The sequence below is a fragment of the Bos javanicus genome, chromosome 27 (assembly GCF_032452875.1).
Source record: "Bos javanicus breed banteng chromosome 27, ARS-OSU_banteng_1.0, whole genome shotgun sequence".
NCBI lineage: Eukaryota > Metazoa > Chordata > Mammalia > Artiodactyla > Bovidae > Bos > Bos javanicus.
The window spans coordinates 34505674-34532214 of record NC_083894.1 but is presented as its reverse complement, the minus strand read 5'-3'; the positions used below and the strand labels follow the sequence as shown (position 1 = coordinate 34532214).

General features: G+C 42.8%; 1 protein-coding gene and 1 pseudogene across 3 annotated transcripts in view; both read left to right on the top strand.

The window, feature by feature from the left end:
• The window catches only part of LOC133240017 (disintegrin and metalloproteinase domain-containing protein 2), a 102694-nt gene extending 102027 nt beyond the window's left edge, over positions 1-667 (top strand). For all 3 annotated transcript variants that reach the window (XM_061404531.1, XM_061404530.1, XM_061404533.1), the window contains one exon: positions 331-667. In XM_061404531.1, coding sequence (XP_061260515.1) covers positions 331-385 — 55 coding nt within the window. In that variant the 3' untranslated portion in view covers positions 386-667. The remainder of the gene's footprint in view (positions 1-330) is intronic.
• A 2596-nt stretch (positions 668-3263) lies between these two features.
• Positions 3264-6891, top strand: LOC133240016 (vasculin-like protein 1; annotated as a pseudogene).
• Positions 6892-26541: the final 19650 nt, after the last annotated feature.

Genomic DNA, 26541 nt, shown 5'->3' with positions numbered 1-26541 from the left:
ACATAGATAGAAATAGTATACGTGTATATTAAATGAAGATAATAATATAGCTGCATATAATAAAAATCAAATTGAAGGATATTTTTCAATATTGTAAGCTATATCATAGACATGGTAAATTTGTCATTTAAAACATTTCTTGCAGTGCTATTTTTTTTTCTAATAATGCTTAATTCTTTAGCATTTGTGTATTCAAATGCTGGTTACAAATGAATTACATGATAGAACTCTACTTCAAAATAAGTACCTCATACCATTTGCTGAATTAATCATCATTTTTAACTTAATTGATCATACAAGTGATGTTTTCTCCTTCATTTATTCTTCCAGAGTAATTATCTTTGATGAACAGAAAAAAATGGAAAAGAAAACAAATATGCACTGATTATCTGGGATTCAAAACTTGCACATTATGGCTTTCATCTGTCAAGAAAAGAAAGTTTTCATATATAAATTATATAATACTATAAATAACTTATTTGTAAGGAATGTATGTTTATGAGTTTGCATGTTACATATTTCTTATTTTTTATTTTTTTTTACTTTTTTTTTAGTTACCTCATATTAATTTTGTTAGTAAGCATTAACTCTGTTAATGAGTAGGCATGAGACAAGTAAAATTTACAATATAAGACATGCAATACCATGATTAAAGACCACTGTTTTATTTTAAGTTGCAATGGTATGTAGTGATGTTATAGTCTCAGGTCCACAACCAATCAAAAGACAATAAGCTTAGGATCTCGAAAAAAGTTTTCAACTATGTGCTGCTTATAAAAGACAATTTCAGATATATAAAGGTTCAAAGTACAAGATGCATATACTGTGAAACTCTATACAAAAGAAAGTTTGATAGACTAACACTAATGCTTTAAAAAAGCATTAGTAAATATAAAGAAGAACATATGGGGTGCTAGTGCTGGAGAACCTGCTTGCCAATGCAGGAGACATAGGAGATGCGGGTTTGATCCCTAGGTTGGGAAAAGCCCCTGGAGGAGGGCATGGCAACCCACTCCAGTGTTCTTGTCTGGAGAATCCCATGGACAGAGGAGACTGGCAGGGTACAGTCCTTAGGATCACAGAACCGGACATGACTTAAGTGACTTAGCATGCACACACAAAAAGAAGCTTTGTTGTTCATTGTTCAGTTGCTCAGTCATGTCTGACTCTCTGCAATGCTGTGGACTGCAGCACACCAGGCTTCCCTGTCCTTCATCATCTCCCAGAGCTTGCTCAAACTCATGTCCATTGAGTTGGTGATGCCATCCAACATCTTGTCCTTTGTCATCCCCTTCTCCTCCTGCCTTCAGGAGGAGAGCTTCAAGAAGAAGCTATAGTAATACAAATATGTGAGTCAGGGTTTTCCAGAGAAACAGAAGCAATAGGAGTTATACAGATAGGTGGGAGAGGAAGGAGGGTGAGGAAATTTATTACAGGAATAGGCTCTCGTGGTTAAGGAACCCAGGAAGTCCCAAGATCTGCCATCTGCAGCGGAAGATTCCCAGGCGAAGAACTGGGAAAGAACTGATAGTGTAATTCAATACAAGTCAATACTTGAGAAATGAGGGTCCAATTATGTAAGTCTCAATCTGAGTCCAAAAACTGAGGACCAAGAATGCCAACAGGTGTCTGAAGATAGGAGAAAGTAAACGTCTCAGCTCAAGCAGAGAGCAAATGGACCTTTTTCCATCTTTTTTTTTCTACTCAGTTCAGTTCAGTTCAGTTGCTCAGTTGTGTCCAACTCTTTGCGACCCCATGAATCGCAGCACGCCAGGCCTCCCTGTCCATCACCAACTCCCGGAGTTCACTGAGACTCACGTCCATCGAGTCAGTGATGCCATCCAGCCATCTCATCCTCCGTCGTCCCCTTCTCCTCCTGCCCCCAATCCCTCCCAGCATCAGAGTCTTTTCCAATGAGTCAACTCTTCACATGAGGTGGCCAAAGTACTGGAGTTTCAGCTTCAGCATCATTCCTTCCAAAGAAATCCCAGGGCTGATCTCCTTCAGAATGGACTGGTTGGATCTCCTTGCAGTCCAAGGGACTCTCAAGAGTCTTCTCCAACACCACAGTTCAAAAGCATCAATTCTTCGACGCTCAGCCTTCTTCACAGTCCAACTCTCACATCCATACATGACCACAGGAAAAACCATAGCCTTGACTAGACGAACCTTTGTTGGCAAAGTAATGTCTCTGCTTTTGAATATGCTATCTAGGTTGGTCATAACTTCCCTTCCAAGGAGTAACCGTCTTTTAATTTCATGGCTTCAGTCACCATCTGCAGTGATTTTGGAGCCCAAAAAAATAGTCTGACACTGTTTCCACTGTTTCCCCATCTATACCCCATGAAGTGATGGGACCAGATGCCATGATCTTCGTTTTCTGAATGTTGAGCTTTAAGCCAACATTTTTCACTCTTCACTTTCACTTTCATCAAGAGGCTTTTGAGTTCCTCTTCACTTTCTGCCATAAGGGTGGTGTCATCTGCATATCTGAAGTTATTGATATTTCTCCCGACAATCTTGATTCCAGCTTGTGCTTCTTCCAGCCCAGCATTTCTCATGATGTACTCTGCATATAAGTTAAATAAGCAGGGTGACAATATACAGCCTTGACATACTCCTTTTCCTATTTGGAGCCAGTCGGTTGCTCCATGTCCAGTTCTAACTGTTGCTTCCTGACCTGCATACCTGCAACAACCTGACCTGTTGAGGTCAGGTCAAGCCCTCAACAAATTGAATGGTGCCTACTAGAATTGCTGAGGGTAGACTGCTTCACTCAGTCTAATGATTCAAATACTAACCTCTTCCCAAGACACACATACACATTCAGAAATAATGTTTTATCAGACATTTGGAAATCCCCAAGTTGACACATAAAATTAACCATGACAAGTCATCCCCCTTGCCAACCTGGCACTCATATGCATCTCCTACAGCCATACTCAATTTCCAAATAAAGGTCATAACTGCCTAAAGTGATATAACTACCCTGCACACAACCCAAAATGTCCTAATTTCTTTCCAGAAGAGAGAAAATCCTTGAATGATATTTACTCTTCTGATATTTCATAACTTAAATACTATGAAGTAAAATTAAAAATATTTAGGGGGACTGGAGTCTTAATGACATGTGCACATGAAAGAAGGAAGGAGCCTAAGTGATAGATTCCTGTAACCTTTTAAATGATTTAGTAATGATGTCAACAAAGGTCCGTTTAGTCAAGGCTATGGTTTTTCCAGTAGTCATGTATGGATCTGAGAGTTGGACTATAAAGAAATCTGAGCACAGAAGAACTGATGCTTTTGAACTGTGGTGTTGGAGAAGACTCTTGAGAATCCCTTGGACTGCAAAGAGATCCAACCAGTCCATCCTAAAGGAGATCAGTCCTGAGTGTTCATTGGAAGGACTGATGTTGAAGCTGAAACTCCGATACTTTGGCCACCTGATACAAAGAGCTGGCTCATTGGAAAAGAGCCTGATGCTGGGAAAGATTGAGGGCAGGAGGAGAAGGGGACGACAGCAGATGAGATGGTTGGATAGCACCACCGACTCAATGGACATGGGTTTGGGTGGACTCTGGGAGTTGATGTTGGACAGGGAGGCCTGGCATGCTTCGGTTCATGGGGTCGCAAAGAGTTGGACACGACTGAGTGACTGAACTGAACTGAATGATGAAAATGGATCCAAAATAACTTCTCTACTGAAGCATAAAATTCCTATTTAGTCTGCAGGAATGGGCAGAACAAGTGAAATATAGACAACTGACAAGAAGAAAACCTCACTTTGGAACTTTCTGCATGACTGTTCTTAAGCCCTGCCCTTCTACTTGTTTTAATTTTGCTGTGAATTTATAAATAGTGAAGACCAAAGAAATAGAGGAAACATTTGGGAGCTTTATACCAAGAAATTTGCCTTGAAACCTGCTATTCTGGGAGGGGAAAGCATATCAAGTTCCTGTCTGTTTTTGTTTTGTTTTTTTTTAAGCAAGGTTTCTTATGTCCTTAGATTTTGAAGGATAAGACAAATATAAACTCATACCTGGAGACTATTTTTAGCAGCTGTGTAAGAATAATGAGATTTGTAAATTAAGGGCTTTGTAATGTGGATGTTTTGCTACTAGAGTTGACTACTCAGAAGATCTTTTATAGCTCTTCAATGTTTTATTTTTGATCTCTCACTTCAATGAAATTATTTGACCGAACAGAAGTCCATCTGTCTTTCTAAGCTATGACCTTGTTATGAACAGTATTTGCATTCACTGAGCAAATGTCTATGCATTATCGGGTTTAAGCAACATCATAGTGCCATCACTCAAGGAAGTTGAATGAGGTGAACATTGATATAGCTCTTCCCCCCATTTTTGAAATGTAACAAATACTTTTATGTTCCCCTCCCCCTTCCCCTTTCCCCTTCCACTTTGGGGAAAATGTCAGGAACTAGATAGTTTAAGATGAGCAATTGAGGGGACTGAGAGATTGATCCACACAGAGCCTGGCTTCTTTGTGCTTCATCATAAGGCGTTCTGTTGGCCAGCCTAATTAAGTACCCTTTTAACAAGAGAACCTCATGGAAATCCAGTTGGCAACTCAAGAGGTTCAGGAAGCAGGACCACAGAGGTTATACACTCTGGGACCCTAAGCCATGAGGTTGGATGCCTCACCTTGTTGAAAAGATACACTGGGCCTAAATGGCACAGCATGACTTTGTTCCTGCTTGGCTAAATTTCTCAACACCACAGTCAGCTAAGTCACCTACAGCGACTTTTGAAAAACACAGAGAGCACCTACCCAGAGGAAATGGTAGATTTGGAGTAAGCCATAGTAGACCTAATTCCTCTGATGGCTTTTTCAACAATAGACCTCATCAAACGACAGGAGATTCTTGGCACCAGCCCTCCCTGTTCTGCCATGATTCTGTGGACTCTGGTGTCTCTAAGGGAGCATATGCTGGAATCACAGGGAACTGATTTGGTTGGCATGGCTCTTCTTGAGGTCATGATGGCATAAGCCAGCATAGTGGGGGTGGCACAGAAAGCCATCGCCACTGGAATGGCAGCTTCCACTCCCAGAAAGGCTGTACCTTTCAGGAAAAGCCACCTACAGATATTAGGGAAGAGAAGAAAGAAGATAAAGTGGGAAAATTGCAGTTTAAAGAGGAAGACTTTCCTTCTTTGAATCCAGATGCTGGCAAACAGAATCAGCCATGCAGACCCATTGGGACACTTTCTGGAGTATGGGAAAACCCACCTCGTGCCAAGCAGCCCTCCAAAATGCTAGTCATCAAAAAAGTTTCCAAAAAAGATCTTGCTGCTGCCTTCTCAGCTGTACTCACCTAACCAGGATCTCGCAAATGGAAGATGCAAATGGAAGCAAATCGTCAACCATAGTTCCAAGTGTCTATAAAAACCTGGTTCCCAAGCCTGTACCACCTCCATCCAAGGCCAGTATGTGGAAAGCTAACAGAATGAAACACAAATCAGGGTCCCTTTCCTCTAGCCGAGAGTCTGCTTTTAGCAGTCCAATCTCTGTTAGCAAACCAGTAGTACTGGCTGGTGGTATAGTTTTAAGTTCTCCCAAAGAGAGCCCCGCCCGCACCACTCCTCCGATTGAGATCAGCTCCTCTCCTCTGACCAAACTGACCCGCCGAACTACTGACAGGAAGAGCGAGTTCTGGAAGACTCAGAGGATGACGGGAATGGAGACTTCTCAGAGAGCAGAGCCTGTGACAAGTCAGAAGGTTTGGAGGACAACAGCACACCTGAACCAAAGGAAAATGGAGAGGAGGGCTGTCATCAGAATGGCCTTGCTCTCCCCATAGAAGAGGAAGGGGAGGTCCTCTCTCACTCTTTGGAAGCAGAGCACAGGTTACTGAAGGCAATGGGATGGCAGGAATATTCTGAAAATAATGAGAACTGCCTTTCCCTCACAGACGATGAGCTCAGAGAGTTCCACAGGAAGACAGAGCAGCTGAGAAGAAACAACTTTGGGAAGAATGGCTTCTTGCAGAGTCGAAGTTCCAGCCTATTCTCCCCTTGGAGAAGCACTTGCAGGGCAGAGTCTGAGGACTCAGATACGCAGACAAGTAGCTGTGAAACATCTGATGACGATGCCTGGAAGTAGGCGTATAAAATGCTCACAGTCAAATCTGACCCAGTAAACCCAGCTTGTGTGCTTAGGGGTTATACAGAAGAAATTGTTCTTTTCCTTTTCCTTTTCCTTTTCTTATTCTTGTTGAATACTTCATGCACAAGGGAAATAAGTAAATCCTAAAGAGAGAGCAAGTGATTGGCTTGTTAAGCTTTTGTTGTTGTTCTTCCCTGTTATCTGCTTAATAGAGAGAACTTTGTGTAGTGGGAAAGATTTTTAAAACACACACATACACAGTATATATTGGGCAATGCACAGGCGGGAGCTGGCAGTGCAGAGAAGAGACACTCATCTGCAGCAACAGCTTCTACTACCAGCCCTTGGGGCACTCACCCCTGTGCTCAAGCAATCATTGTCAATGACAAAGTGACTATTGAAGTTATAATTGTATTAATGCTAATAATTTGGATATTTTATTTTATTTCTGGCCACTCAGGTAATGTTAGCCCTTAACCAAGCTTATGTGGCTTCCCCCCCCCTTTTTTTTTTCTTTCTGGGTACAGCTGTAAAATATTTGGATATAGGAAATGTGTTATTCTTGCAACCTTGATATTCAGGGTGTATTTTAAAATATAAAATTTTGTGAGATTTCAAAGATTAAAATGTCAAAGATTAAGATTATTTTGATAATGTTATTTACAGATTTAAAAGATGTGGTTTCACAAGTATGTTGAGGGAGAAAACTGCTGCACAAAATAACTAACTTGGAATAAATCTTTTGCATTAATAAAAAAATTAAAAATATTTAAATACTTATAAAAGTCAATACATTTTATGTTACATGATAAAGGAATAAGAGATGAAAGAAAACGTATTTTTGCTTAATATATGCTGGCTGCTGCGGCTGCTAAGTCGCTTCAGTCGTGTCCGACTCTGTAGGACCCCACAGACGGCAGCCCACCAGGCTCCCCCATCCCTGGGATTCTCCAGGCAAGAACACTGGAGTGGGTTGCCATTTCCTTCTCCAATGTATGAAAGTGAAAAGTGAAAGTGAAGTTGTGTCTGACTCTTAGCGACCCTATGGACTGCAGCCCACCAGTGTTCTCCATCCATGGGATTTTCCAGGCAAGAATACTGGAGTGGGGTGCCATTGCCTTCTCTGTAATATATATGCTTACATATAGACAAATGTATTCATAACAAAATAAGGGGAATATACTCACGAAATTTCAGTCTGCATTTCTATAACTGGTCACATGTTGTAACTGGTACTACTCTGATGCTTTGGTGATCCAAACTTTCATTTCTGAAAGGTCCGTTCCATTAGTAGTCCTTTCTGGGTCATCGTTCTTCATTGACCATAATTACAGAGCATGCCAATGCTGGGAGATGTTCCACAGGGTTTCCTTAATTCATACAGACTCTTCTTTACCTCCATTGTTGAGTGGTAGTCCAGTTGCTCTTTGTATTCAAGATCATTAACTACAGCCAATACCTTACCTCCCTTGTTTTCCTGTTGATTCAGAGGTACAAAGAACAAAAGTGGCATGTAGCAGTTTTAATTCGAATTAAGGTATCACTGTTGTGTTTCCAGGTGAAAGCATTCTTCCCTCTGGGACTAAGACTTCTAGGCCAACAGAGATTAAAGTCCGGAAACAGGAAGCAAAAATTCTGCTAATGGATCATTTGGGGTGATAGTGAAGATGCCACTTCTATTTCTACCCTCAATTCTAGGACCCATGAATTCTGACTTGGAGAAACAACATCATATGTTGGACACTGATTCAGAGCCTGGCCCCAGACCTGAAAAATACTACCACTATAATTGAGTGTTCAAAAGGCCATGCCACCATTCTATCGGGCCAGCAGCTTCAGTATGCTGGGGAACGAGTGAATTCCATGAGCCCAGGGGGCATTGCTGCAATACTTTTGCTGTGAAGTTAGTTCCTTGATCAGAAGCAGCGATGAGTAGAAATACTATGATCATGGGTGAGTCATTCTGTCAGTCAATGGATGGAAGTTCTGACAGAAGCATTACATATAGGGAAGGTAAATCTGAATCCTCAGTATCTATTCCAATAAGGAAACAACCCTGCCAACCCTTGATGGAAGCGGCCCAATGTAATCAACCTGTCCCCAGGTAGCTGGCTGATCATTCTGGAGAACAGTGCCATACCCTGGGCTCCTCTGGGCTGGAAGGCTAGGCACTCAGCAGTGGTGCAGCCAGGTTGAGGTTGGTGAGTGGAGGTCCACATCGCTAAACCCATCCTGCCCCCATTATCACCTCGCTCATGAGCCCCATGGGTGAAAAGGGGCATGGCTAGGAAAAAGGCTGACTAGTATCCACAGAATGGGTCATTCTCTCCACTTGGGCTATTAAAAACTGTTCTCTGCTGAGATCACCCTTTAGTGAATATCCACGTGAGACACAAACCTCTTTCTTACACATTCAGAGAGGTCTGACTCTTTCTTCTTCCAAGCAAACACACTCGCAAGTCTATTCTCCTTTGTGACCTGCAGGGCTTACGGAAGTAAGAGCTTTAGTCTGGGCGAATGTATTCAAGAAGATATCCACCCCAGTTTGACAGCAGTTGGGGGTGGCTACCATTTTGGTAATAGTTGGTCTTCCAGGGACCTCTATTTCCAGGTTTTAAGAAGAACTTAAACCCTGGGGTTTATTTTTGAAGAAAGTGACCCTCTGCTGTATATGTAGTGGGAGCTGGCAGTTGCCTTGTGGGCATAGTCCTGGATTGCCTTCTGAACTTGTCCATGATTAATAGTGTACTGCCATTATACAGGCTCAGTTTCTTATCTAGCAGCATGTCAGTGGTTAAAAAATAAAAATAAAAAAAGGCCTCCCATGAGTCATTTCAAGTGGGCTAAGCCTCAGACCCCTCCTAGGGCTACACAGACGCTGAGGTGTGCAATAGGAAGCAAGGTCGTCCCGGGCTCATGAGTCTCTTGACAGAGCTCTGCTAAGATTTTCTTTGAAGGAGGGTTCACTGTCTCTACCTTCCCTGAAGACAGGGGTTGCCAAGAGGTATATCACTTGTAGTCTATCTCTAGGGCCCCTGTGAGCCCCTCTGTGATTTTTGGGTATGAAAGAAGGCCCATTATTACCCTGGAGGGATTGGGGACTATATTCTGGTATTGGGATCATTTGGGTGAAATGTAACTGCCAGTCGCTCCCCCACTCCGACCCCAGGTATGTCCATCAGCAATGAACTGGCCCGAGTAACAAAGGGAGATTTGATGGCTCTGTGAGTTATTGGATTGGATGGGTCAGTGGGTTACTATACACACAGAAATCACAGGCAAAGGTTTCTTGTTTTACTGTTCTTTTAAGCCCTTTCTCTGAAAAAGCCTTTGGCCTCACGTTCCATAGTGCATCCTTCCCAGGGTGGGTGGCGTCAGATAAGCTCTTGGTCTCCATTTTGGGGCCTCAGGGATTAGAACCTTACCCTCCTTTTTATACCAGCCTGTGTTTCCTTTCTCATAGCCACATTTCTTAGCATTTTCTTGTTCCTGTGGAGAATTGTGGGGGAAGCTAGGGAGTTCAAGGAAGGGTGGCCAATCACTAGGGCCGTAACTTGCTCAGGTTCTTTCAGTGGAGCTCATTGGAGCTCCTGTTTTTCCGTGGACCTGCTGTTTGTCAGTTCCATCAGCCTTGCTGTTTCCTTGGCTCACAAAAGATCCCTCCCTCTGGTAGCCCCACAGTAAATTACTGCTACCCAGGTCAGGAGCTGTACTGCTTCTAAAAGAGCCAGAATCAAATCTGTATGTTTTGTGGGGGTTTATATCTATTGGTTAACATGTCCCTTTTTTCCAAATGGCAGCATGAGCATGTATCACGTATCACGTGAAACCCATATTTAGAATCAGTAAAACTATTTAATTTCTTATCCGTTTTCATTGCAAAGCCTCAGTAATGCAGTTAGTTCAACCTTCTGGGCCAATGCCCAGCAGGGCCTTGGTTTCCATGACTTCATCTAGACTAACTGTGGTATACCCTGCCTTTCAGGTTCCCATTACTACAAAACTGGTCCTCTCAGTAAATCACTAAACCTCAAGGTTTCATCTAGAAGATCAGACTCACTAGAGTAAGTTTATTCTATGGTCTCTATACACTGGTGTACAAAAATTCCACTTTCAACCACTTAACACAGAGTTGCCACGTTCAGAGTTTGGCACACCTTAAGACCAAAAACCGTCCATCTAGTCAAGGCTATGGTTTTTCCAGTGGTCGTGTATGGATGTGAGAGTTGGACTGTGAAGAAAGCTGAGCACCAAAGAATTGATGCTGTTGAACTGTGGTGTTGGAAAAGACTCTTGAGAGTCCCTTGGACTGCAAGGAGATCCAACCAGTCCATCCTAAAGGAGACCAGTCCTGGGTGTTCATTGGAAGGACTGATGCTAAAGCTGAAATTCCAATACTTTGGCCACCTCATGCGAAGAGTTGACTCATTGGAAAAGACTCTGATGCTGGGAGGGATTGAGGGCAGGAGGAGAAGGGGACGACAGAGGATGAGATGACTGGATGGCATCACCGACTCAATGCACATGAGTTTGGGTGAACTGCGGGAGTTGGTGATGGACAGGGAGGCCTGGCGTGCTGCGATTCATGGGGTTGCAAAGAGTTGGACATGACTGAATGACTGAACTGAAGGTCATGTCAGACAAAGGAGCCTGGCATGCTGCAGTTCATGAGGTCTCAGAGTCAGATACGACGTAGCAACTGAACAACAAGGTAATGCCAGGGTGTCCTTTAGGAGGGACCGACATCTTGTTAGCCTTTCCCCAGTCAACTAATAATGTCCCTTAACTTCCAGCACAGAATGTACATGGTGAGGGTTTACACTCAGTGTTGTCACAGGGTGAGATTGGAAGCGTCATAACCAACAGGGCTGAGGCTATTCCTGCCCACAGGCAGCCTGGCCATCCCAGGCCACAGAGTCGAGTTGTGTCGAGAAGTTAAGTCCCTGGTGTCCAATTCAGCCCCAGATTTTGGGTCAGGACTCCTAGTTCTACCCCTTACCTCTCATAAACATACTGGGGGCTTGTCCAAATTCGGAAATCCCAGCACTGGTGCTCTGCTCAATTGTATTAAAGCTGCAAAAGCCCACAGGTGGTCCCTATTCATTGAAGGGGCTCTCTTTTGTCTCTTTAGAGCCTCATTATTGGGGTTTTTCTGGAAGGCCATAATTTGGAACCCAGATAGGACAGAATCCTGGGAAAGCCTTGGAGCTGCCAATGTGTGGTCAGAGAAGGTAATGCACTAATTGCTGTTTTTGATCAACAATCAGGACTCCTGCCCCTGGGGTCAAAACAAACCCTAAACACTGAGCCCCATGACTGTGAGATCTGAGCCATGGTTGGGGAGACATTATTTCTTCTTTCTGCCACAAAATTTAGAATGCTAATGGTATTTGGATTTAAATCCTGTTTTGTCTCACCTTTTGTTGTTCAACTGCCAAGTTGGGTCTGACTCTTTGAGACCCCATGGACTGCAGCACCTCAGGCTTCCCTGTTCCTCACCGTCTCCTGGAGTTTGCCCAAATTCACGTCCATTGAGTCAGTGATGCAATCCAACCATGTCATCCTCTGCCACCCTGTTCTCCTTTTGCCTTCAATTTTTTCCTGCTCTCAGGGTCCTTTCCAATAAGTCCCCTGTCACAGCAGGTGGCCAAAGTATTGGAACTTCAGCTTCAGCATCAGTCCTTCCAATGAGTACTCAGGATTGATTTCCTTTAAAATTGACTGGTTTGATCTCCTTGCAGTCCAAGGGACTCTCCAACAACACAGTTCGAAAGCATTACTACTTCGGCACTCTGTGTTCTTTATGGTCTAGCTCTCACATCCATACATGACTACTGGAAAGACCATACCTCTGAGTATATGGACCTTTGTTGGCAAAGTGATCTTTGCTTTTTAGCACAGTTTAGTCTCACTAAATATCAATAAATCATCAATCTATGTATGAATTCCCTCACTTCCCTTGCTAACATGTTTCCAAAAAGGTGGACGCTATCCCAAAAACCATGCGGAAATACTGCCCAGGTATATTGGGTAGCCTCCAGGGCGTCAACGTCCTATTCAAAGACAAAAAGGTATGAGGAGTATGGATGCAAGGGAATAGAGAAAAATGCAGCTTTGAGGTCCAAAACAGAAATACTGAGTGTCCCCTGGCAGGCAGTTGGACAAGAGGGTGTATGGGTTTAACACCACTGGGTGAATAGGAATGACAGCCACATTTAGTGTTTGCAAGTCTTGCACAAACTGATATTCCTCATTAGGTTTATGAATGGGGAGGTCTGGGGTGTTGCAAGAGGATTGGCAGGGCTTAATGAGTCCATGTTTGAAAAATGTGATGAGCAGTGATTGTGTCCTCATCAGAGTCTCAGATTTAAAGATATGTCCTTCCAGGGGTATTTTTCCCCAGGCCTTAATCATTCTTATTGTGGGAGGGGGGATGGGATAGGGGGAGCCAGGGGAGATCAGGGAAATGACACGTTTTGCCATCCTGGAACCAAAGTATCACAAAATCCAAGATTTAATTGTTTTTAAATTTGAGGGGATGCCTGGGGAGTATCTTGATGAGCAGAAGGTGGTTCCCCAGGGGCTGCTAACAGATGCAGTCTCTGTTTGAATTCTCTACCTCCTTGGACTTCACCTTGTCCTAAGCACATCAGTTCAGTTCAGTTCAGTCACTCCGTTGTGTCCGACTCTTAGTGACCCCATGAACTGCAGCATGCCAGGCCTCCCTGTCCATCACCAGCTCCTGGAGTCCAGCCAAACCCATGTCCATTGTGTTGGTGATGCCATCCAACCATCTCATCCTCTGTCATCCCCTTCTCCTCCAGTCCTCAATCTTTCCCAGCATCAGAATCTTTTCAAATGAGTCAGCTCTTCACATCAGTGGCCAAAGTATTGGAGTTTCAGCTTCAACATCAGTGCCTCCAATGAACACCCAAGACTGATCTCCTTTAGGATGGACTGGTTGGATCTCCTTGCAGTCCAAGGGTCTCTCAAGAGTCTTCTCCAACACCACAGTTCAAAAGCATCAATTCTTCTGCACTCAGCTTTCTTTATAGTCCAACTCTCACATCCATACATGACTACTGGAAAAACCATAGCCTTGACTGCTGCTGTTGCTAAGTCGCTTCAGTCGTGTCTGACTCTGTGTGACCCCATAGATGGCAGCTCACCAGGATCCCCTGTCCCTGGGATTCTCCAGGCAAGAACACTAGAGTGGGTTGCCATTTCCCTCTCCAGTGCATGAAAGTGAAAAGTGAAAGTGAAGTCGCTCAGTCGTGTCCAACTCTTCGAGACGCCATGGACTGCAGCCTACCAGGCTCCTCTAACCATGGGATTTTCCAGGCAAGAATACTGGCCTGGGGTGCCATCGCCTTCTCTGATAGCCTTGACTAGACAGACCTTTCTTGGCAAAGAAATGTCTCTGCTTTTTAATATGCTGTCTAACTTTCCTTCCAAGGAGCAAACGTCTTTCAATTTCATGGCTGCAATCACCATCTGAAGTGATTTTGGAGCCCAGAAAAATAAAGTCTGACACTGTTTCCACTGTTTCCCCATCTGTTTGCCATGAAGTGATGGGACCAAACACCATGATCTTAGTTTTCTGAATTTTGAGCTTTAAACCAACTTTTTCATTCTCCTCTTTCACTTTCCCCAAGAGGCTCTTCAGTTCTTCTTCACTTTCTGCTGTTAGAGTGGTGTCAACTGCATTTCTGAGGTTATTGATATTTCTCCTCACAATCTTGATTCCAGCTTGTGCTTCTTCCAGCCCAGAATTTCTCATGATTTACTCTGCATAGAAGTTGATGCATAGAAGTTAAATAAGCAGGGTGACAATACAGCTTTGACACACTCCTTGTCTGATTTGGAACCAGTCTGTTGTTCCATGTCCAGTTCTAACTGTTGCTTCCTGACCTTCGTACAGGTTTCCCAAGAGGCAGGTCAGGTGGTCTGGTATTCCCATCTCTTTCAGAATTTCCCACAGTTTGTTGTGATCCACATAGTCAAAGGCTTTGGCATAGTCAATAAAGCAGAAATAGATGTTTTTTTCTGGAACTCTCTTGCTTTTTCGATGATCCAGCGGATGTTGGCAATTTGATCTCTGGTTCCTCTGCCTTTTCTAAAACCAGTTTGAACATCTGGAAGTTCACAGTTCACATATTGCTGAAGCCTGGCTTGGAGAATTTTGAGCATTACTTTACTAGCGTGTGAGATGGGTGGAGTTGTGCAGTTGTTTGAGCATTCTTTGGCATTGCGTTTCTTTGGGATTGGAATGAAAACTGACCTTTTCCAGTCCTGTGGCCACTGCAGAGTTTTCCAAATTTGCTGATATATTGAGTGCAGCACTCTCACAGCATCGTCCTCATACTAGTTCTTGATTGATTTAGCAAATCTCTCCAGAGAAGAGTGTCAGAGCATTCTGCCATATACAAAAAGGAGTGAGTAATATGAATAGACCCGATTCTGCAGGCAAGGGGAGATGTATATTGCCTTACCATTGTCCATCTATCAGCTACCATCACAGTGCAGTTAGGGTTGGAGAGAGGGCCAGCCAGCCAAGCCAGAACAGAGCAGGAGGCTCCAGTGTTAACAAGAATTAATTTCTGCTTCCCGCCACATCGCGAGTGACCCACAGCTCCTCTGGAGTCATGAGGATGGATCAAGTGGGATGTGGACCTGGAGAGGCACTCTGGCCCCATCAGATGGTGTGCAGGAATCTCTCATAGGAGAGATTTGCAAGAAGCTAGAAGGACATCCTTCCTTCCAGTGCCCTCCCTTTCAACAAAAGACATGCTGCTTTGGGCCCAGACAGCTTAAATTGAGTCAGCTTTCTTGATCCTCCAGGGTCCCCTTGAGGTCATGGGAATTCTCCAATACAGTCAAAAGCTTTTTTAAAAAAATTAGTCTCATATCTTTTCTGGCCTCTTCTGTGAAGTATTGCTTATTACTGACCTTGAAGTCCTTCTCTACCAAGGTTGACAACAGGGTTCGTGGCCCAGCCTCAAGCTTTTCTAATGTTTTCCAGATGTCAGGAGTGGCCTGGGAGATAAAATGCATGGCCAATAGCAACCTCCCTTCGCCGACTCAGGGTCTGGGTGAGTGTCCTTCCTGAAGTCCCTGTCACCTGGCTCAGGAAGACGGCCGGGTTTTCATCTTTTTCCTGTGTAATCTCTCAGACCTTACCATAATTTAAAGGCTTCGCTATACGCCTTTTCATGGTTTCCGACAGACAAGTAGCATAATGTCTCCTCCCAGCATGCCTACATTGTCTTCATAGTCCCAGCATGAGTCATGTTCAGGGTTCATCCCCACCTGCCTGATAAGTTTGGTGGCACTGACTGGCGGCAAGCAGGCTATCTGAGGGTCTCCTGGCATTTCTCAGTCTCTGCTCCTTTTCATCATGGGTACAACAGGGGACCAGAGTAACCATGATGTCCTGCCAGGTGAGAGAGAATGTCAACCCCAGCCTGGTTAGTTCATCCTTAAACTTGTCAGAGTTCTTTGAGAAGGGGACACGCCCTTGAGTTGTCACTCGACTCCCAGCAGCTGGCAGTCTTCTACTTCCCAGAAGAATTAAAAGGCCTTGTGGGGTGGAGATGGGGGCTATCTTTGAGCTCAATTAGAGCCTCCCTGGGGAAAGCTCTGGAGGCTCCAATTTGGGAGGGTTCTGATTTGACAAGGTAAGACGGAAGGCGGAGGGGGCTGAAGGCGGTGATGAAAGGGAAAAAATGGGGGCCTGAAAAGGGGGTTTGAGGGGCCAATGGCTCATTGCCGGTTGAAAGACTGGGGTCCCTGAGAAGGTCTGGCTCCGATTCTCTTGCAGGCAGCACAGGAACAGAAGGTCCTCACTCAACGACAGGAACCTTTCAGTCAGGGCTCTCGATAAAGTCTCATAAAGAGGGCACATACTCGACCTCCCTCCATTTTTGAGACTTCTTTCTAAATTGGTCCAACTGCAAACTGGTGTCCAAGTTTAAAGGATCCCCCATGCTAGGGCCACGTCTCCTGGTCACCTGAGGCACGTTGGTGTCAGGCTGCATTGCAAAAGAAAATCAGGGTTGTTTTTTTTGTTGTTGTTTTTTGTTTTTTAACTGTCTCCACAATCTTCTATTGTTGAGAATGCAGCCCTGAGGAGAATCTGTGGGGATTCCCTGGGCGTTTTCTATGTTTCCATATAAGCCTGGAGGCTAACAATGAGAGACCCTGGGAATTCGAGGCCTGGTATAACCACCAAGGGGATCACAGAATTCCCTCCTCAGAATCAGACACACAGACAAGGGGTTTCCATGATGAAGGGGACGGGAGTGTAGGCATGAGGTCCAAGGGAGAGGAAAAGAGGGATAAAAAAACGACTGAAAAGGGAAAAGAGACAGAAAGATTGCCTTTTCCACTAACCCCCTACAGATGTCTATTCAGGCACCCACCCTGGGGTTTCCAGAAAGGGCCAGCGAAGGAGAAGCACCCCGTCCACTGCCTGCCAGGTCCTCGAGCCCAGAATCCAGCCAGTTGTACCGTTGTGAAAGTGAAAGTGTTAGTCGTTCAGTAGTGTCCCATTCTTTGCGACCCAGTGGACTGCAGCCCGCCAGGCTCCTCTATCCACGGAATTCTCCAGGCAAGAATACTGGAGTGGGTTTGCCATTTCCTTCTCCAGGGGATCTTCCCCACCCAGGGATCAAACTCTGGTCTCCCGCATTGCAGGCAGATTCTTTACCAACTGAGCCTCCAGGGAAGCTTGTACACTGTGTGTGGAACTCGCGCCTATGCATACAACACAGAAATCTGCCGCTTCAGCCCTTTCCCTCAGGGCTTCTCTCTCCAGCAGGAAAATAAAGATGAGGATATTGGGACCATCGGACTTCTGGCCACGACATGATATGAGGTGATTCCCCTATCATCCTCATGAATCTCTGGTCAGGAAGAGCCCCCAACACAGGGGGCTGTGTGCTGTGAGGCAAACCTCTCCCACCTCTGCTGGTCACGGTCTAGATGAGCCGCTGCCGGGCCCGAGGGAGCTGGTCCCACAAGCTAAGAGGAGTGATGCGGTAGCCGACCACGGTCCGCCCTCTCGGAAGGACAGGACAAAAGGAGAGGATGGAGAGGGAACAGCAGCAGCTGTCAGGAGAAGGAAGGGGCAAAGGGGAGAAGGAAGTGTTGTCTGAATGAGGGTCCTGAGGCCCCCAGGGGCCAGGAAGGCAGACTTACCAAACGTGGGGGCAGTTAGGATTTTGGTCCTCTTGTGTCTTGCTCATAATTTGCTCCAACTGGGCATGCACTCAATTACTTTTAGTCCATGCTCCATTACTCTGGGAGAAAATTTAACTGCCACTGTTTACATTGATGATACTTTTAGAGTAGCTCATGATTTTGGAATGTTGTGGAAGCAACCTGGTTTCCTTACTTCTAACAGAAATACAATTTTAAACAGCCCTAAATTCACCAATTATTAGATGCAATACTTTAAGCCTGCCACTTCAGCTATTATGATGACTCTGGCGAATCCTAAACTTGACTCTCTGGGACTGAAGGGAATAACTTTGCTGGCATTTCTGCAAGGAATTAAAGGGCAACAGCTGCCAAACTGCTGTCATGGTCCAAAGGGATAGTTCTCCAAACAAAAACAGAAAAACTGACTAGAGAAGCTCAACAATTGGCCTCTAAAGAAAAAATTAAAAAGGAAAACGTAGGTTAAAAGTTAAACAATTGTTCTTGTGATAAAAAGAGAAATCTCTGGTTTAGACCAATTTATTCCTTCTCAGATCCAGATTTCCAGTTTCACTACCTGCTCTGCAATAATGGATTGAACACTATTTTCTCCGTTCGTGAAGGCAATGGTAGGACTGGCCAGCAGAGGGCACCAGAGGCACATTGAAGGAAGAACAGACTCCATCCACGTGTAGTGTTTTTGGCTTTTTTTCGGTGCTGCACAGGGCGTGAGCAGCGGCGGCCTAAGAAGACATCCAATGATGCTTTGTCCCAGGTGCTCACGCTATCAGAGTATGTCTCCCTTAGGTGATCTCGCTGGCCTCCCTGGGTCCAGTAACCACATTCTTGGATCCTACTGATGCCACGTCATGGACTTCAGGTCTTGCTCCTGCCGGCACCACCTCCACAGACTTTGTACAACCCCTGCAACGGTTGTGGTTTACCCACACCCACCCTGATTCAGGCACTGTACACTCCAGCTCGCACATGAAGTGGCATTGGTTCTCTCAGCAGCACCAGCTGGAGTTATGTTTTCTGCTTTTCTCCATGTCTGGCCCAAGCCATCAAGTAGGCAGAAATTACACCTTCTCCAATGAGGTCTGAACCTCAGCCTTGGGAGAGTGGCCACTCTTGCAAGCGTATCCTTCCTTGGGTAGTTTCCCTCAGACCTAAGATACCTGTTGAGTTCTCATGATATCTTTATAATGGCTCTTCAATGGAGTATATTATTAAACTACCTATTTAAATTACTGTGTAATCCCTGATTTCCTGATTGGACCCAGACGAATATAAGGCCACAGGCACAAGCTAGAGGAGGAACACCACTGCTCCTGTGCTGAACGACACAGGAGTCTGACTCTACGACTTGGCAGACCGTAATGAGCAGTTCAAATGGATGGCCACCTGGTGTCCCATGGTCAAATATTCCATCTCTACTAGACCCCAGTAACACACCATTTCTCAAAAGATACATAAAAATTAGGTTCATGACTTTGAAAAGAACCTTTGCAAGTAAGTGGCCCTGATGTTTTTGCTTCCTTGAAAGTATTACTCGCTCAGTCATGTCTGACTTTTTGCAATCCCATGGATTGTAGCCCGCCAGGCTCCTCTGTCCACGGGATTCTCCAGGCAAGAATACTGGAGTGGGTTGCCGCGCCCTCCTCCAGAGGATCTTCCCGACCAGGGATTGAACCCTAGTCTCCTATATTGCAGGCAGATTTTTTACTGTCTAGGCCACGAGGGAAGCCCTTAGCTTCATGGTAAACCTCCTCTTGGTAAACAGGAATCTGAACACACTAAAGCAGGTACACAGCTTTGAAAGAGGAGAGGTGGTAACAAGAGAAAGACTGGATTCAACAACTCCTGAGTAAATGCCACTAGGACAAGTCATAGGCTAGCTGAAGTCCATGAGGGAGGAAGGAGGAAAGTGGGTGAGAGCTTCAGGTCAACTGAAAGAGCAGAAAGGAAAAGGGATACTCTGCTGGGGTCTTGAGACACAACTGGCAGGCTCTCAGGGCTTTGTGGGGTGAGGGTCTTTGACTGCTTTTAGCTGACTCAGAGTCTTTTTCAAGTTAGATACAGCGGAAGTTGAAACTGAAAATACAGAGAAAACACCAGACATAATTAGGGTGACTCAGGTGCAGATGATTTATTATTTCATAATTTAAACCCTCAGCACTGACAACAGAGGGGACATAGAAACATGCTTGTTTTTTTTTTTTTTTCCTTCTTGGTTTAGGCCAGTTTCTGGTGATTTATTTGGTACTATCCTCTCTATAGGGCAAGACCGTCAGTGACTGTTGCTATAAGGGAAAACAAGATAAAGCACAAAATGAAATAACAGTGTTACTATTTTTTTGAGCCCACATATTTCTAATACAAGCAATTTATTTAAAAGGCATGGAAATTGAAGAGAGAGGATCAAGTAAATAATAATCAATTCCAGAAAAAAAAAATCATCTGTTAACTCAGCTGCAAATAGTCTTAGTCTTGTGTCTTCCTAAAATATCCTAAGTGCTTATTTATCAATTTTTGGTAACTATTTAGGTCAATAAAGCAAAGTGCCTCTAAAATTCCATTCTAAGTATATAAACTGATTTTAGTTTAGAACAAAAAAGAAAGAGATACAATATTTCTAAGTACAATCACATTCTATAAAGGATAAAAACACAAACACACATGAACACACCTGTCTATACATCTATATATTGAAATAATTTAACAATGATCATCCTGGGTGCTAATATTAATGGTTAGTTTTTATTGTTTTGAATAGTTTTAAAGGAATATTTAGATTCTCATGAAAGAACACACTAAAAAATACCCCACCAATAGTCTTCAACAATGACAAGGACATCAAAAACAAAAAACCTAAAAACTAATCAGAGCCAAGAGGAGCCAAAGGAAACATTAAACAAAAAATAATGATGATGAAGGAGAAATCAAAAGCTTTTCAGACAAGCAAAAGCTGAGAGAATTCTGCACCACCAAACCAGCTCTCCAACAAATACTAAAGGATATTCTCTAGACAGGAAACACAAAAACGGTGTATAAACTCGAACCCAAAACAATAAAGTAAATGGCAACGGGAACATACTTATCAGTAATTACCTTAAATGTAAATGGGTTGAATGCCCCAACCAAAAGACAAAGACTGGCTGAATGGATACAAAAACAAGACCCCTACATATGTTGTCTACAAGAGACCCACCTCAAAACAGGGGACACATACAGACTGAAAGTGAAGGGCTGGAAAAAGATTTTCCATGCAAATAGGGACCAAAAGAAAGCAGGAGTAGCAATACTCATATCAGATAAAATAGACTTTAAAACAAAGGCGGTGAAAAGAGACAAAGAAGGTCACTACATAATGATCAAAGGATCAATCCAAGAAGAAGATATAACAATTATAAACATATATGCACCCAACACGGGAGCACCACAGTACGTAAGACAAATGCTAACAAGTATGAAAGGAGAAATTAACAATAACACAATAATAGTGGGAGACTTTAATACCCCACTTACACCTATGGATAGATCAACTAAACAGAAAATTAACAAGGAAACACAAACTTTAAACGATACAATAGACCAGTTAGACCTAATTGATATCTATAGGTCATTTCATCCCAAAACAATGAATTTCACCTTTTTCTCAAGCACACATGGAACCTTCTCCAGGATAGATCACATCCTGGGCCATAAAGCTAGCCTTGGTAAATTCAAAAAAATAGAAATCATTCCAAGCATTTTTTCTGACCACAATGCAGTAAGATTAGATCTCAATTACAGGAGAAAAACTATTAAAAATTCCAACATATGGAGGCTGAACAACACGCTGCTGAATAACCAACAAATCACAGAAGAAATCAAAAAAGAAACCAAAATTTTCATAGAAACGAATGAAAATGAAAACACAACAACCCAAAACCTGTGGGACACGGTAAAAGCAGTCCTAAGGGGAAAGTTCATAGCAATACAGGCACACCTCAAGAAACAAGAAAAAAGTCAAATAAATAACCTAACTCTACACCTAAAGCAACTAGAAAAGGAAGAAATGAAGAACCCCAGGGTTAGTAGAAGGAAAGAAATCTTAAAATTAGAGCAGAAATAAATGCAAAAGAAACAAAAGAGACCATAGCAAAAATCAACAAAACCAAAAGCTGGTTCTTTGAAAGGATAAATAAAATTGACAAACCATTAGCCAGACTCATCAAGAAACAAAGGGAGAAAAATCAAATCAACAAAATTAGAAACGAAAATGGAGAGATCACAACAGACAACACAGAAATACAAAGGATCATAAGAGACTACTATCAACAATTATATGCCAATAAAATGGACAACGTGGAAGAAATGGACAAATTCTTAGAAAAGTACAACTTTCCAAAACTGGACCAGGAAGAAATAGAAAATCTTAACAGACCCATCACAAGCATGGAAATTGAAACTGTAATCAAAAATCTTCCAGCAAAACAAAAGCCCCGGTCCAGACGGCTTCACAGCTGAATTCTACCAAAAATTTAGAGAAGAGCTAACACCTATCCTGCTCAAACTCTTCCAGAAAATTGCAGAGGAAGGTAAACTTCCAAACTCATTCTATGAGGCCACCATCACCCTAATACCAAAACCTGACAAAGATCCCACAAAAAAAGAAAACTACAGGCCAATATCACTGATGAACATAGATGCAAAAATCCTTAACAAAATTCTAGCAATCAGAATCCAACAACACATTAAAAAGATCATACACCATGATCAAGTGGGCTTTATCCCAGGGATGCAAGGATTCTTCAATATCCGCAAATCAATCAATGTAATACACCACATTAACAAATTGAAAAATAAAAACCATATGATTATCTCAATAGATGCAGAGAAAGCCTTTGACAAAATTCAACATCCATTTATGATAAAAACTCTCCAGAAAGCAGGAATAGAAGGAACATACCTCAACATAATAAAAGCTATATATGACAAACCCACTGCAAACATTATCCTCAATGGTGAAAAATTGAAAGCATTTCCTCTAAAGTCAGGAACAAGACAAGGGTGCCCACTTTCACCATTACTATTCAACATAGTTTTGGAAGTTTTGGCCACAGCAATCAGAGCAGAAAAAGAAATAAAAGGAATCCAAATTGGAAAAGAAGAAGTAAAACTCTCACTATTTGCAGATGACATGATCCTCTACATAGAAAACCCTAAAGAGTCCACCAGAAAATTACTAGAAATAATCAATGACTACAGTAAAGTTGCAGGATATAAAATCAACACACAGAAATCCCTTGCATTCCTATACACTAATAATGAGAAAACAGAAAGAGAAATTAAGGAAACAATTCCATTCACCATTGCAACGGAAAGAATAAAACACTTAGGAATATATCTACCTAAAGAAACTAAAGACCTATATATAGAAAACTATAAAACACTGGTGAAAGAAATCAAAGAGGACACTAATAGATGGAGAAATATACCATGTTCATGGATTGGAAGAATCAATATAGTGAAAATGAGTATACTACCCAAAGCAATTTATAGATTCAACGCAATCCCTATCAAGCTACCAACAGTATTCTTCACAGAGCTAGAACAAATAATTTCACAATTTGTATGGAAATACAAAAAACCTCAAAAAGCCAAAGCGATCTTGAGAAAGAAGAATGGAACTGGAGGAATCAACTTACCTGACTTCAGGCTCTACTACAAAGCCACAGTTATCAAGACAGTATGGTACTGGCACAAAGACAGAAATATTGATCAATGGAATAAAATAGAAAGCCCAGAGATAAATCCACGCACATATGGACACCTTATCTTCAACAAAGGAGGCAAGAATATACAATGGATTAAAGACAATCTCTTTAACAAGTGGTGCTGGGAAATCTGGTCAACCACTTGTAAAAGAATGAAACTAGAACACTTTCTAACACCATACACAAAAATAAACTCAAAATGGATTAAAGATCTCAACGTAAGACCAGAAACTATAAAACTCCTAGAGGAGAACATAGGCAAAACACTCTCCGACATACATCACAGCAGGATCCTCTATGACCCACCTCCCAGAATATTGGAAATAAAAGCAAAAATAAACAAATGGGACCTAATTAACCTTAAAAGCTTCTGCACATCAAAGGAAACTATTAGCAAGGTGAAAAGACAGCCTTCAGAATGGGAGAAAATAATAGCAAATGAAGCAACCGACAAACAACTAATCTCAAAAATATACAAGCAACTCCTACAGCTCAACTCCAGAAAAATAAACGACCCAATCAAAAAATGGGCCAAAGAACTAAATAGACATTTCTCCAAAAAGACATACAGATGGCTAACAAACACATGAAAAGATGCTCAACATCACTCATTATCAGAGAAATGCAAATCAAAACCACTATGAGGTACCATTTCACGCCAGGAAGAATGGCTGCGATCCAAAAGTCTACAAGCAATTAATGCTGGAGAGGGTGTGGAGAAAAGGGAACCCTCTTACACTGTTGGTGGGAATGCAAACTAGTACAGCCACTATGGAGAACAGTGTGGAGATTCCTTAAAAAACTGGAAATAGAACTGCCTTATGATCCAGCAACCCCACTGCTGGGCATACACACTGAGGAAATGTACCCCAATGTTCATCGCAGCACTGTTTATAATAGCCAAGACGTGGAAGCAACCTAGATGTCCATCAGCAGATGAATGGATAAGCTGTGGTACATATACACAATGGAGTATTACTCAGCCATTAAAAAGAATACATTTGAATCAGTTCTAATGAGGTGGATGAAACTGGAGCCTATTATACAGAGTGAAGTAAGCCAGAAGGAAAAACATAAATACAGTATACTAACGCATATATATGGAATTTAGAAAGATAGGACGAGACAGCAAAAGAGACACTGATGTATAGAACAGTCTTATGGACTCTGTGGGAGACAATGAAACATGTAAAATATCTGTAGGACCACAATTATGTAAAGTTTAAAAATAAAATAAAATTGGAAGAATAAAAAAAAAATAATAAAAAAATAATAATAATAATGATGTCTCATGAATGGACTCTGGACCAGAAGAAGGACATCTATTAAAAGCTAAGAAAATATGAAAACAGTATGGACCTTAGTTAATAATAATATATTAAATTGCTTTATCAATTGTAACTTATCAACTAATATTAGATGGTAATAATAGAGAAGACTGATTGTAAAATATATGTAAAGTTGTACTCTTTTCTCAATTTTTCTGTAAACTGAAAATGTTTCAATGCAATAAAGCCTCTTTGGAATAAAAAAATGCATGAGTGTTTATTACTTGTTACTACTATAATAAGCAGAATGATTTGCATACTTATAAGCATATACAATTTATTGAATAAATCAAGAGAGGGGAGTAATGGCAAGATACAGGCATTGCAAGCTCTCTGGACAGGAAAGGATCTTACTCTCATTAAAATCTAAGGTAATCCTTCAGAATTATGATTAATGGAAATGCTTAAGCAAAAATAAAGTCAAAATGTTTGTTGTAAACCTCAGCACAAAACTAAAAATGATAAAATATTTTTGGAGCCAAGAAAATAATGTTTAAAAAACAAGAATTAATTAACAGTAGGCTAGATCTAACATTCAAACTTAACAGAAAAATCAGTGGAGAGAGTTAAGAGAGGGTAAAAATACACTCAGCATTTCTTAAAATAAATAGAGCCTCAAAAGTGCCTCTAGGAGAATGGCATTGAAACATGTAAAATATCATGTATGAAACGAGATGCCAGTCCAGGTTCGATGCACGATACTGGATGCTTGGGGCTGGTGCACTGGGACGACCCAGAGGGATGGTATGGGGAGGAGGAGGGAGGAGGGTTCAGGATGGGGAACACATGTATACCTGTGGCGGATTCATTTTGATATTTGGCAAAACTAATACAATTATGTAAAGTTTAAAAATAAAATAAAATTTTAAAAAAAAGAATAAAATAAAATATTCAAGATATAAAAAAAAGTGCCTCTAATCCATTACTATTAATAGTATATTACATATTTGTCTTTCTATGCATACTCATTAAAGAAAGAGCTCATTACGGAGAACAAGATGGCAGAGAAGTAAGTGGACCGTGGAGTACATCTCTCTCCACGGATACATCAGGAATACACCTTCAGACACAGAAGTGCATGCAGGACACCAGCTGAGAGTGGACAGGAGTCCCTGACCAGAGGAAAAGAATAGACACACGCAAAACTCAGTAGGACAAGGAACTGGGGGGGAAAACGGGAGTGTGAGTGGGACTGGACCTGCCCTCTGCAGGTGGGGGAACTGAAGCAGGGGTCCACTCCCCACATCATAGGGGCAACTGTCTGAGTCAGAGGAAAAACACTTAAGGCTGAGAGTAAAAGAGTCAATTCGTGGCAGCCTAAATGGAATGAGTCTCAGACAGTCCTTGCCGCAGCCATACATACCCTGGACAGGGACGCAGGTCCCCTGGAAGAGGCAGCGGCTGCAAGCTGGAGTTTAGGGATTGTGGAGAAATCCCAGGGCGAGGGCTGCTGTTGACTGCAGAGAGACGGATTGAGAGGATGTGAGGGAGGAGATTGTGGTGGGAAAAGCCTGTGGAGGAAAGCCAGGCAGCCATGGAAGCAAGGCAATACGGCTGAGTCACGTGTAGGGGGTGGAGCCATCACCATGGCCTCTCTCTCCGAACACGCCTGCATCAGCAGCTGAACAACAGAAAGGCTGGCCTTCAAACACCTGACACACTGAAAGACAGAGTAGGACCCCACACAGGGTGCCCCTATAAGTGACTGATGTGCAAGACCACACAGTAGGACCCCAGCCAGGGGGGCCCCTCTGTGTGCCTGACACACCAAACAACAGAGAAGGACCCCGAGTAAGGGAGCCCTCTAAGTGCCTGAATGCGAGGAGATATGAAGAAAAGCTGGCCAAAGAGGCCTTCTGATCCCCAGCTACAAGAGGCTCGGAAAAGACTCTGATAGAGCCGTAACTCCTGTGGTGGAGGCAGTCCATGTCCCTGCACACTTGGCACCACCAGGGTCCCTGCAAGCCAAGCAGCTGTGCCAACTTCATGCTCAACCCTCACTGGGGCAGAGCTGACACAGGCAAAAATGTCCTGCCTTTATGCACCCAGGGTCGTTTAGGTCTGTCCAACTCTTTGCAACCCTGTGGACTGTGGCCTGTCAGGCTTCCAGGCAAGGATACTGGAGCATA